This window comes from Diabrotica undecimpunctata, chromosome 6 (assembly GCF_040954645.1).
Source record: "Diabrotica undecimpunctata isolate CICGRU chromosome 6, icDiaUnde3, whole genome shotgun sequence".
Classification (NCBI taxonomy): Eukaryota; Metazoa; Arthropoda; class Insecta; order Coleoptera; family Chrysomelidae; genus Diabrotica; species Diabrotica undecimpunctata.
The window spans coordinates 8,712,689-8,727,037 of NC_092808.1; the positions used below are offsets into that span (position 1 = coordinate 8,712,689).

A 14,349-nucleotide genomic window follows, 5' to 3' on the forward strand; every position below is an offset into this window, starting at 1 on the left:
ACTTCGTCCATGCTGGCCATTATTTCGAAGTGTTGAACAGCAAGTGACGGCTGTCGTTCAGGTCAGTATTTGTACATAGTATTGGGTGTTTATTTGTATTTGTGTAAGGCCAAGATGACAATATATACGGAAAACGAACAAGTACTAATATTAAAATTACTTAGATATTTTCAATTGGAAAAGGAAGCTGGACAAACATTATTACCAATTTCTGCTGTTCGTGAAGTATTTAATTATTAATTAAGTATTTTATTACCCTGAAAATAAAATTGTTTTATTTACTGTTTATTTCAGCGTGTTGCTGAGGCGTTAGAAATTTCTTCTCTAATTAATGTTTTGCTAGGTTATGGCCGAAATATTTCACCATGAATTCGTCTAAGGATATATCCTGAAGGAAACTCTTCACTGGCAGTATTTTTCTATAATTTTCTATTACACTGATATTCAAATTCTACTTTTCAGTGTTTTTAATAAACTATTATTATTACGAATTAGTGAATAAATAGTTTTTATGATTAGAATTATATTTTATTTATGTAATTAATTTATAAGTTTATAGTAATAAATTTTTGAAAACAGTCTTTTTTGTGTAACTTCCAACCATCACTCAACAGAGCAAGAAATATATGATAATAACAAAGACAACTCAGGACATTTGTGAGATATATGTACAGAATCAGCCTGTTGAAATAGTAAGAGAATTCAAATACCTATATACAACTATTAATGAAAACAATGACAGCTCTCAAGAAATACGAATCAGAATCGAACAGGCCAGAAGCGCATTTACAAGAATACAGAGGCTTCTCTGCTGTAGAAACTTAAACCTTAAGTTAAAAATATGACTGCTGAGGTGCTATGTGCTATCCTTATTATAATACGGTATGGAAGCGTGGACACTAAAGAAAATTGACGTGAGGAGACTGAAGGCATTCGAGATGCGGATGTACCAAAGAGTACTAGAGATCTCATGGGTAGATGGAATAACCAACGTTGAGGTAATGTGACGTATGCATAAGGAAAGAGAAGTACTAAAAATTAAGAGGAGAAAAGTGGGATATATGGGTCATGTGATGAGAGGAGATAAATATCTAATACTCCAGGTCATTATGCAAGGAAAATCCGTAGAAAAAGATCCATAGGAAGGAGATGTAACTCATGTAATAACGACTTATTTAGAGCCGCGGTTATAAAATTAAAAATCGCTGTGATGATTGCCAACTTTCGACGCTCAGACGCCTTGACGCCAGATTGCCTTGAGAAGAAGAAGATACAAAAATTCAATAAATGAATCATTTTGTCGTCGATTTTAAATATTTCCATATTTATAAATTTAATAAACAATATTGTTTACTTTTTATTTTTATTAATATACGGGATTACCCCCATTACAAAAAAATATATCTTAACATATTTTGTAATAATCAAATCTACTCAGATGACCTTGCAATAAAAATACTAGTAATTCCACAAGCTTTTCACCTGTGGCTAAGTACGATCCTGGCATCTGTCAGATTCTTCAATAATTATATGAAATAATTCTCGACACACCTAATTCATTCTATGACGTCATAATTAATGACGCACTGAAAAGTACCTCTGGGATGGTTGTCCGGTTTGGATCTAGATACAGTAACAGATGCAGAAGTCAAACGAGAAAAGCAATGATAAAAAAACAGGTCAATAACAGAAAACAAGGAATATTTTGTTAATGATACGACAAATTTTATCTGCCATTATTGACAATGTTTATGATTAATTTATTTACATTTTTTCTGCTTCATTTTATTGCTACTTCGAAACTTTTTCAGTCTAACTTGGACAATTACATGCTTATTACTTGACTTATAGACAACCGGTTCCGGTTCCGTGGAAGCGTCACAAAGGATCCAGGAGCACGCTGGTGCTACGAAAAGCAAAATAAAAGGCATATGATCAAAAATAAAGAATATTGTATCATATGAAAAAGCAATCATTGTCTTTTGCATCGTCGTGATCTTGTTACGAAAAAAATACCATTTGATTTAAAGGTGTTAATTAGGTCATACAGTCTCGTCTACTCTGGTCAAAACTTTTAAGAAGATGCATGTTAAGACATGGGAAGTCAACATTAATAATGTCTTCTATAGAGTTGTAGAAAATTTGACAACTAGTTGAAAACCTACAGTGAAATAAAATATCTCGAAAGATTAGTATAATTTTAGGAAAACTCTTTTATTCAAATTTAATGTTGCTAAGAAATGATCCAGATTTCTGCAATACAGTTTAAAGTTCCATATAAAATCAGTTGTAAGAAGTACCTACCCATACAAATATTAACATTTCAGTTGTTGATGAATTATTAGTTAAAAATATGTTTTGTTAATAAAATCACATTGTGTTTTAAGAGTGAAAATCCTATTAGGTACCCAAATATTTTATATTTAGTGACCAAGCATAATGAAAATCGGAAGTCTATTTATTTCTGCACACAACATAAGATTTAATGTGTAACTAAGTTATCAATGATTATCCGATTTTAAATTTAGATTTTATAGCAAACTTTTTAAAAGACTATTCTTTAACTGACTCACACAGAACCAAATTGATCATATTTTTATAGATAGTAGACAGTTTGTAGACGTAGTTTTACAGACGCATAAAAAGAAAAATTAAGCAAGCCAAAGAATCCTGGCTTGAGAATTTATGTAAAGAAATAGAAGACCTCCAAAAAAAGCATGACAGTTTCAACCTCCACAAGAAACTTAAATATTCTGCCGGAATTAGAAAACAGAAAAATGCTCACATACTTAAAAGCGCAGACGGAAAAATTTGTGATCACGAACAACAGTGCAAATAATGGGAGAGATATATCACTGACCGTTTTGACGATGCTTCTAAAGAAAATGCTCCAAATACTGCCTGTGACAACCAGTTAGACAGAGGTCCCAGTATACTGAATTCGGAAGTCAAAAAGGCAATACAGCAAGCCAAAAACAATAAAGCACCTGGATCAGATCAAATCCCTGCTGAGCTACTTAAACTTTTGGATGAGGAAAGCATTGCCTGCTTAACCACTTTCTTCAACAAAATTTACAACGAAGGAAAAATACCAGATGATTGGTTAGAGTCATTGTTTATAACATTACCAAAGAAAAGCAGGCCTACCAAATGCAGCGATTTTAGACTAATCAGTTTGATGAGTCACACACTGAAGATACTCTTACGAATTATACAAAACCGAGTATTCCTTCTATGCGAAAGTAGGATGGGTAATAAGCAATTTGGATTTAGAAACGGTCTAGGAACTAGAGAGGCACTATTCTGTATGCGCGTTCTATTACAAAAAAGTTGTGAATTCCGAAAGAATGTTTATGTTTGTTTCATCGACTTCGAGAAGGCGTTCGACAGAGTACAACACGATACACTTTTCGATTGCCTACGGGCAGCAGGACTTGACCACTATGATATAAGACTGCTGAAATATTTATATTACAATCAAGTAGCCTCTATCTAAATTGAAGACTGTCCGACTGAAAAAATATCCATCAAACGTGGAGTACGGCAGGGTTGTGTTTTGTCACCCACTCTTTTTAATCTGTACTCTAAAGAAATCTTTAGGGAGGCTTTGGATGACAGAAAAGAGGGAGTAAGACTAGGTGGAGAAGTAATCAACAATATTAGATACGCTGACGATACAGCCATTCTTGCAGAAAATTTACAAGATCTCCAAACATTACTAAATCTAGTCAGTGAAGCAAGTTGTCGGAGAGGCCTAAAAATCAACATTTCAAAGACAAAGTGGATGGCAGTTGGAAAGATCAATATAGACCAAGGTCTGATTTCTTTTAATGGAGAGGAGATCGAAAGGGTAAATCATTTCAAATACCTTGGCAGCTGGTTAAATGTAAATTGTGACTCTGATGAAGAGATAATAACCAGGATCGAAATATCACGTAAGGCTTTTATGACCTGGAAACCAGTTTTATGCAACAGAAACCTGTAGATGAATATTCTTAAGAAGGTCCTGAAATGTTATGTGTGGTCCATCCTATTGTATGGTTGTGAGCCATGGACGTTAAAAACCACAATGCTAAACAAGTTAGAAGCATTCGAATTGTGGTGCTATAGACGAATCCTAAAGATATCGTGGGTATCGCACACTTCCAATGAAGATGTTCTTCAAATGATCAATTCAGAACGTCTGCTCATAAACACTATAAAGAGGAGAAAAACAGAATACTTCGGCCATATAATTAGAGGAGCTAAATACCATCTACTTCGCCTTATAATACAAGGAAAAGTGGAAGGAGAGAGGTGGATTGGTCGAAAGAAACTTTCATGGCTGCGTAATATTAGACAATAGTGTGGGGTAGATAGGACATCTGAGGTGGATAGGGCGTGTAATGCGGATGGAACAAAATGACCCAGCTAGAAAAACGATCCTTGATAGACCCATTGGTCAGAGAAGAAGAGGAAGACCCAGTACAAGGTTCCTTGATAACATCGATGAAGACATGAGAAGCATGGGAATACGTGCTTGGCTGAGAAAGGCGATGGATAGGGACGGCTGGAGAGAAATTCTTGAGGAGGCTAGGACCCACGCAGAGTTGTATAGCCAGAATGATAATAATAAAAAAATGGAGGGACGCAGAAAAAATTGGAGGGAGTCAGAAAAAATTGGAGTTAATCAGAAAAATTGAAGGGGGTCAGAAAAATTGGGGAAATACTTTAAAATATGAGAAAATCAAAAAGAATTAGTCAAACTAGGTAAAATCACTAGGTTTTATTATATTTAAAACATTCTAGGTGAGTCACACATTGCTTATGTAATAGCAGTACTGCCACTTCTGTAGCTGAGAATCAGCATTTGTTCACATGTAATTGTTTAGTAAAAAATGTAATAAATTAGTAAAAAATGACAGAGTAAAATTCGTATATATTAATAAATTAAAAGTGGCTTGAATTGAAAGTGTCTATTATAAAAATATAGGATTGCACTATTAAAACACAAAGTTTACATATTTTTTTAAAATTTCTTAAAACGTAAACGGAAATTTGTAAAATTTTTCTCTTAGGTTAAATATTTCTGGTCGAGTAATAAAATTGATTCAATATAATTAAGGAATTCTCTCTATTTACATATAATTTAGTTATAAATCCTAAGTTACAAAATGTCTTTTAAGTACATACTAAAACATCACCGATTGTGTTTTTACAAAATATCTATCGAGAATATAGGTTGAAGAAGTGAAGAGTTCTAATAGACTATTTTTAACTACAGCATTTGTTGTTACAAAAATCGAGTGTGGCGTGTTTTATACAAGATCCGCTACACGTCATTGATGAGGTTCAAATATAAAAGATACAGCATTGCCCTATCGTTAGAATAATTTATGTAACTCCTAAACAGATCTGCAATCTGTCCAAGGGAAATAATTTAGTCTTTTTCGTTCTATATATGTTAGTATGTCTGTTTCTATTGATGTTCTTTGCTTTATTTCGTCTGCAGCATCTTCGCAGGCATTCCACCTATGTTGCTACTATGTTTTATAAATCTGCGCTTTTGTCTTCATATTTAGGTGTCTATCCCACCATACTGAGTTAAGTTGTCGGATTGCTGTTCTGGTTTGTCCTAATCTTTGCTTAATTTCTTCCTCTGCTGTTGCCTTTTTCGTGATTATAAACCTTAAGTATTTGAATTTATCCTTCCTTTGATTGTTACGTTGTCGTCAATCTGTATGTATATTCTATGTCTTCTTTACTTGTAGACAGGTACTCTGTTTTCGCGAGGTTAATATCTAGGCCATCCTTGGAATATTATTCTTGTAGTTTCTTCATCATGTAGCTGAGGTCTTTCTGTGCAATCAATACTTGATCGTCTGCAAAGCTTAACTTATATAGGTATTTGCTTCGTACCGGTACTGCCACGCCTTCGCATTTTCTTTTCCATGTAGTCAAGGCTTTCTACAAGTATATTTTGAATAGGGTTATAAATGTGAAACAAATTTCCAGGAGCTCTTTTGTTGTGGTGAAGTCTCCTATGATTCTTGTCCCCATTTTAATGGACACTTTATTTTCTTTATACAGAGCTTTTGTAGCTTCTATGAGTTTCGTCTGTATTTCTAATTTGTACATTGCCTCTCATAGTTCTGACCTTGCTACAGAGTCATACGCCTTTCTCAGGTCCACAAATGCCAAATGTATATCTCTATTTTTTGCTTTTTTCTTTTCCACCAGTTATCCAGTGTGTATATATGGTCTATGCACGATCTTCCTGCCGTGAAGCCTGCCTGATCCTCCCCGATTTTGCCTTTTAACGCTTGCTCTATCTTTTCTCGCAGTATCTTCCCTTATAATCTTCCCATTGATGATATTACGCTTATTCCTCTGTAGTTTTTGCATCGTTTTCTATCTCCTTTTTTTAAATATAGTTGTCATATATGCCTCTGTCCATTCCTTTGGGAGCTGTTCTCCATTTATGGCTTTCTGAAATATCCATTGTATCATCCGGTGTAATTTTTTTGAGCCGTACTTTATAAGCTCAGGTGAGATGCCTCCATGTCCCTGTGCTTTCTTATTTTTGATTGCTTTTATGGCCGTTCTCATTTCTCTATCCTTATTAATTTAATTAACCACTCTATGCACCTACTCTCTCCTATGTTTTTTAGGAACCGAAATGGTGATATAGGATTAACTGTCTGTAGGACAAGACCTTTTCTGTTTTTTTCCCGAGCTTGAGAATCATAACAATTTGGGAAACTTTTCAGATGTTAAGAAAATAATTGATTCATAGTATGGAATTGAATATGTAAGTTATCAAAACCAAGAACTTTTTAATCTGATTCATTATTGTTTGCTTCACTTCCTTAATGCCCTAGCTTGTCATGTGAAAAATATATTTGAAAGAGCACATTTAAATTCTTGGTAATTTATTGTTCTCATTAAGCTGATAATTCTGAGGAAAAGCGCATGAAAACATTTCCAGGTGTTTGCAGAAGTCTTCAGCTCTTTTTTTGTCGTTTCTCACCCAGGGGTTAGAATAATAAGTGTTTAAGAAATGTTTTTGTCCAATCCATATGTGTATAGCACTAAAAATGTAATACATGATGGAATTCTTTTAAATTTGGACAGATACATGTGCATAAAATGAAAACAATATTTTAGGATTAGGAATTCCTAAGCAAAAGTCATAGAGCTACAAAACTAGATACAATAAACAATGCATTTGATGCAAACAAACTTTGATTAATAATAATTATCTTCAAACAGAATGGTGAAGACAGACGTTCATATATACAATACGACATCGTTTCAAATTTGACAAACTTAATTGTAGGCAAATTTATCATCAATTTGTTGAATTATCATTATCTCAAAAATATTTTGTGGGTCTTAGCTTGTTTTATAATCCTCTACTACCTGTTTCGACAATATGGCAACGCTGTGCAGAAATGTCAACGTCAATTTAGACAACAATAGACGACGTATAAGGGATGTAATTGAAAAACGTTTATACAATTACAACGAAATTATACCAGAAGTTGTTGAGTCGTATCTTATTGAGTTTTGAGATTATGTTAATTCTAAACAAATCTCAACAAATTTCATTAAAATTGATTGAAAAAAGTTCAAGGACGTTTACAGATTAATCATGTTTACATAAAACAGTTTTCTCATATTGGTTGTTAAATACTTATTTCAATTTCTTTTCGAAAAACTGTTGTTCGATTAAAGAAAAACGTTTAGAAAAAGCTAAAGTTTATTCATTTAGCAAATTCCCATCTATAAACATAAGCACGTGTTGATATTCGCCCTCTCATTCGTCAAGAGGCTATTAAATATAATTTATTGCCTTAAGCCAGACAGATTCTCATGTTACAGATCCAAACTTGCCAGTCTGTTTAAATTCAATTTGTAGCGTGTTGCTTTTTTATTCAAAATGTTTACTTTGTTATGTATCTCTCAGTTAATGAATATTTTATTTTACGACCCTGTTTGGCTTTCACGTGCGTTTGTTGACGGACGGGAATATGTAAAACGAATGTAGTTTATACAAAATATGATTAAAATAAACTTAGCTCTGGAAACAATATAGGCAACTTGATTTATTTAGAATACCCCAAAAATATCTGCGTTATGCCACAAAAAGATGGCGCTTTTTCATAAAGATGTCTGTATAGATTCTACCTCAAGTAAATGACATGTACGGAATGCTTAAGTCGTAATTAGTAATTTTTGATTTTATGCTTTATAAGACAAGTTATTTTTGCAGTATATTAAAGTCTCTATACCTTATGGCTTCGTTGTTCAATGCCAGAAACTTTTAAAATAGTGTAACCTAAATATTAGTAATATCCCGTATTGAGTCAAAAAGTCGATCCACGCAATATACTTGATCTCCTAGTTGTTTTCATTCAAGAAATATTTTGTTGGGACATAAATTACATTACTTTAATCAGTGTCCAAACTATTTTACTTTTTTATGACAGTTTTAAATAATCTCGAATGTCTAAAATAACCGGTGATGACTGTTCAATTTTGAATCCAATTTCATGAATTTTGCCACAGCGTACATTTAACCGGAGGCAAAACAAAAAGGCGAACTTACATTAAGAGAAGAATATCAGTTATAAAAAACAAAAACATCAAAGTAGCTGTTGCTTTTATAATTCTGAACAAGCTTCAAATAATTCAGGCTCACACTTAAACATATTGATATAACGATAAAGAACTGTATATGATACGAAAATGTTGCAAGTTAAATTAATAGTTCAAAAGCTTCATTTATGCAACAACTATGCACTGATAATTGATAATTTCAACGTTGAAATGGGAGTAAAACAAAATAAAGAAGAATTGCTATTAGGTTGCCACAGAATAAGTATAAGGGACTGATCTTATAGAGACTAGAATTTTGTTTTTTTTATGTGAATCATATTATAACAACAGATCAAAATTGTATCAATAGTAAGACCGATATAAAAGATCTCTATAATATATATCATAATGCGCCATTGGTAGATATTTTAAATACGACCCTGAACCGGTTGTATTTTAAAGTACCTACCATGTGGCCTTAGGGTCAAATATCACTTTTGAGTGTTATAATAAAAATTACTGACATTGTAACGTCCAAGCCCTTAGGTGAGTTTTTTTGTTAAAAGAAACACTTAAATAAAATGTACATCAAAAATAGCCGTAAAGAACTCTGAGCTATGAGCATTTTATTTTTGATCTAATAGGAGTCCTACAAGTATTGTATATTCTTTGCTACCTTTTGTCACAATATGCAACAAAACCTATGCTTGTGCCTCTTTTTGATTTCTATGGGAGGAGATGACGTTACTGGATGGAAGGTTTGCACTGTTAATTCTATATCTTTGGTCTCTTCTGGATCTGCAAGAACAAAATAACACATTAATGAATAATTCGTGTATTACGGGATACTACTCGATACCTAAAGTCTCAAAAGCTTTATAGCTTACCTGTGAATGCTTCAACAGGTTTATCGATGGTATCATGGTCGATCCATGTAAGTCCCATTTCTACCTTTTCCGCTAAATCCTGCCAATGTTGTCGGTTTTCAAGTGTTCCTTGATACAGAGGATTCATCCATGGGAAAGTTTCGGATAACACTCTGTACAATGGAAGGCATATCACATCGATAAAACCGACTTGCATTTGGGGAAGTTCATCCTTCCTTTCTCGGTCCATTTGCGCCTAAAATTAAAATATTTATTTATTTATTAACGGATTAACTATTTTATAAAGTACAAAGTTTATTTACTGAATGAAACCGGACTTTGCTACATTACTATAGAAAACAAGAAGAAAAGGATGAATGAATACTTACAATAGGTTGCTCCTTAAGTTGCAGCTTTTCCAAATCTCCTTGATCGAAAAATTCATCTGCTACTAACTTTGCAACTCTGTGCTGGACATCCCAAGGTTTCGCTATAGCGCTGACGTCACACGCCGTCATCATCATGCCGGACAGTACTGTAAAAACACAAAAAAGCGAATCAGTGGAATCTAGTCTGGTTCAAATCAACCCACGCCAAAAAAGTTAATGCCACACTTATTAAAACATACAGACAAACATGAGGTTGTATAAAATAAACTAAAATTGAAAAACTCTACAGAGCAGCTGATTTTGCTAGCCCCAACCACCTAAAAAAGCATAAAACTTTAAAATTGATAAACGTCGATCTATTTTTGCAGCCCAAAAGGTTAAAATCCCGTCACAAATTTCTTAATGTGGCCCATTGATGGCCTACCTCCTGCCAACTAATCACTTGTTGAGATGTCCAGTGGAGCAAATTCCAAATTGCTAGTATGAAAGTTTCTATAATGTATTAATCTCGATAAAACGTGTTTTTAAAATTATTATATCAGAATATGTATATAATATATCAGAAATATTCATTGTCATTTATATTGTTGTGAGCCACATATCCCAGGTTGTTAGAGAAGTCCAGAAGAATGGTGCAAACAATGTGTGACTTATGTGCATCCAAGGAGGGACCAAAAACGAGACTTCACTCAAAAAATACATCACTGGCACTCCATGGGAACAATTTAATGGCGATATTCTGAGACCTTTCCAGTAAAAACATCAGCAAATGAATATTAGATCTATTTTTTTCGGAATATTTTTTGAAATGACCAGAAGTAGCTGCACTATCCAACGAAAAAACAATCACAGTTGGTGAGACCCTGTTTGTGAATGTCGTTAACCGACATGGGGTTCTACTTCTACTCCGTTTCTACTAGAAGTGCAATTTCAAAACGGAAGTTTGGAAGACCATGATGGCTTAGCTGGCAATTAAGAAGACCAGAATGACACCGCTTTATCCTCAGTACGACGGCATGGTAGAACCATGAAATCATCAACAACTATCTGTACCTGTTTGTACATGGAAACCAGAGAGACTGGGACAAACTGGTGCCTCTGTTTCTGCTAGCCTAGGAAAGCTCCCAATATAAAGCAACTGATTACTCCAGCAATGCTATTGACTGGTTGAGAGATGAAGCTTCCCAGAAGACAGAAAGGCGGGCCAAGAGACACTCCCCGCGTATGTCAGCGACCTAAAGAATCGACTAGTTAAGGTCCACGATTCTACGAGGAATAATATGTAACTCACCAGTGATCGGAAAAAGGTTAGTTTAGATCAGAAATTCACTTCTATTAGCTTCAAGGAAGGTGATGCAGTCTGGGTCTAACAACCAACGAGAAGGAAAGGTCTAAGTCGCAAGTTGCAGCGGCCCTGGGAGTAACCGTGCCTGATCACTAAGAAGATAAACGACCTTGTATATAGGGAGCAACTGACGCCACGGAGTAAGCCGAAGCTGGTCCTCCTAGTGACCGTGTCCTTACGAAGAGTAGAATCTACCGACCTGGTCCATTTAGGGACTGGAGAGAATAGACTAAAAGAAGAGGGTGATGTAAGCCACATACATCTGATTGCGACCCTGTGCATTAGAGAAGTCCAGAAGTCTCTCCCTGGAATCTCGAGAATCTTCGAGAATTTACGAAGTTCTTTTCGCTCACTCAACTGTTTTTCAAACAGTTCGTCCTCATTATATGAACCAGCGTGGGTGCTTTGAGAATTGGCGATTTTATTCATATAGATATATCATTAGTAATTGTAATATTATGTAATATATAATATTGTGTAATATTGCTCTTACGATTGCATCTGCAGAATGATCTGCAGAAAAAACATGGTCCCAACAAATACTTATCGAAATAGGCAAGAAAATAGGAAACAGCACGAGAAAAATGAAAGAATTTACCAGTCACTGGAAGGGGTGCGAAAAATGGATACAGAGTAAAGAAAACTTATCACCGACGCCTCTCAGGAGACATAAGGTGTCATCCGCTGAAAAAAGAAGAAGAAGAAGACATCTAAAACGTATTAAACTAAAACGTATTATTAGTAACCTATCGTAATATATAAATTGCTACATAATATACTTACACTCCTTTTTGTCATCACTTTGCCAATCGAATTCGCCGTCATCGATTAGCTCTAGAAACTTATTTTTCTTCTTAAAGTACATGGCCAAATCGGTTGATAAAATCGCAGTCTCTACTATTCTCATTACCTTACGGTAATCATCAGGAGATAATGCCTGGAAAATGATAATTTTTTAGAATCTAAATGTGTATGGTTACGCTATAAAGAAAATAACGTGTAGTCAGTGATAATTTGCTAAATTTCTAAGTATTTTTACTAAACTTTTATATTAACAATGTCAAGGGATGCGACTATCTAGTCAGGAACTTCCTAAGCTTTTTCATTTGATGTTTTTTTATTAAAGCATCTTTGATAAAAGGTATATTTATTTAAACGAACCCTTTCGGGATACATTACAGAACGTTTTCGGAATAAATATTCCATCTTCAGTACTGCTACTAGGTATACATGTTTAAAGCTACCAAATATACAGGTGAAAACCTTTTAAATGGTAGTTAATTGGTATTGGACTACATGGTTGCTGAGAATTTTATAGGATCTTGAAATTTTAGGTAGATTTACTTCAAACTTCCAACGGGGGCTACTGGTCCGCAGAGGGCTTTTAGTAGCAACTTATTGTAGGACTTTCAACTACTGCTGTTAATACATTGATTTCGTTTTGATTTTCTAAATTTCGTGGATCTTGGAATTTCTTTATTTATTGTGTTTTCACAAATAGTTCAAATTTTTTCAAATTCCAGTTTATTCGGTGAAAATTACCTTTAAAGTTATCTTACATTTTCCGTCTTTTGACAAAGAATGTACTGTAATTTTTTTATAAGTATCTCGGAAAAATCCCTATCAGTGTTTACACGACTGACCCACCTACTTGGAAAATATTATTGCTGTCGGTATTAAGAATCATCACGCATTGATCGAAATGATGATGTTCCATGGTACTAGTCGAATAGAGTACTGCTAGCGGTGAGTCTGTCTTCATTTGAAACGCGTTGTTGGTACCTCGATGGTCCAGATCGTGACACAGACAAGCGACTAGCAGTCCCAGTATCTCTAGGTCGGACATGAACCTAAAAAAATAAAAAAAATAATTATATTGTTTGTCAAAAATATATTTGGGATGTCGGATCTTCACACCTGCATTTTTAAAATAAATTAATATTATAAGATCGATATTCAAAATGATTTCCTGGGAATAAAAGATTTAATTATAGGTCCTTTACATTTACAATACAATTAATACACTTTACGAGTAAATAAATATTTATTTTTCAATCATTCATCTGATATCTTCGCTAAGGGCTTTATAGCACCTTCGTTTTGGTCTAACCGCTTTTATTTTTTCAACTGGCTCCTTTCGATCACTCTTAGTCTTCGGAAATCGTTCTTAGTTTTGAGATTTCCGAAGTGGAATATAAAACGTTAAAAAAAACTTATTTTAAAGTAAAATTGTGGCCTATTCCCAGTAAAAAGTAAAAAGTAAATTGGATTAAGATGGCACAACGAAATAGCTTTGAATAATAAAATCTTAGATGGATTTAAAAAAATACTTTTTACTATGTTAAAATTCATCGGGGCTTTGTTTATAAACATTAAGAAATATAAAAAGCACCATTTGAAAGATTAGAAGTTTAAGTTTTGACAAAAAAACTCAAATAGACTCTTTAATAGGCTCTTTAAATTTAGACTCTTTTTAGACTCCTTAAACGTCAAATAGACTAAATTTTTAAAGCTATATATATATTTTTATATATATGTATATATATTTATATATATAAATATATATATATATATATATATATATTTTACTTTTTTTTATAGTATTTTTCTTTATGTTATTGTTTAGTTCGACAATGTAACTCTCTCATTGATACATCGATGATTGAATCATGCTTTAGTTGAAACAATAATGATAGTCTTTTATACAAGCGTAGGCAATTGCTGTGTGAGCATATATTTTAGTGGTATGATTCTTAAATCTGGTCCTAATGCGCCGCTCGGGACAAACCGACAACGTGGTTGCCCGTTCTCCCGTAATAAATACATTGTCTATCTACTGCATTCTAACTGTGGCTTCTATTATAGTATTGTGTTTCACTAAGAAGTGAAATGAATTAGTAATAACCTTGTTCCCACTTTAAACATTTAGTTCACTCACCTTTCCATTTTTCCTGTCTTAAACATCGCAAACATTGTTTGAGCTACGTTGAGGGCATGCCTCCAATTGTGATATTTAACTGGTCTGTAGTTTTTCTTTACACTTAAAGTCCACCTACATAAAACCTAAAATGGTAAGTATATTTTAAATTATATTTAAGATTAGAATAAGAAACATCAGATATACTAAGCGTTGAAAAGAACTAATTTATGTGACAGCAAAGCAACCATT

General features: G+C 33.7%; 1 protein-coding gene across 1 annotated transcript in view; it reads right to left on the minus strand.

Annotated features, from left to right (window-relative positions):
• Nucleotides 1-2,204: 2,204 nt before the first annotated feature.
• LOC140443091 (cGMP-specific 3',5'-cyclic phosphodiesterase-like) overlaps nt 2,205-14,349 on the minus strand; it is a 238,096-nt gene continuing 225,951 nt past the window's right edge. The window contains exons 9-14 of the mRNA XM_072534157.1: nt 14,119-14,243; nt 12,832-13,030; nt 11,964-12,117; nt 9,836-9,981; nt 9,468-9,702; nt 2,205-9,378 (exon numbers count right to left, since the gene is read on the minus strand). Coding sequence (XP_072390258.1) covers nt 9,263-9,378; nt 9,468-9,702; nt 9,836-9,981; nt 11,964-12,117; nt 12,832-13,030; nt 14,119-14,243 — 975 coding nt within the window. The 3' untranslated portion in view covers nt 2,205-9,262. The remainder of the gene's footprint in view (nt 9,379-9,467; nt 9,703-9,835; nt 9,982-11,963; nt 12,118-12,831; nt 13,031-14,118; nt 14,244-14,349) is intronic.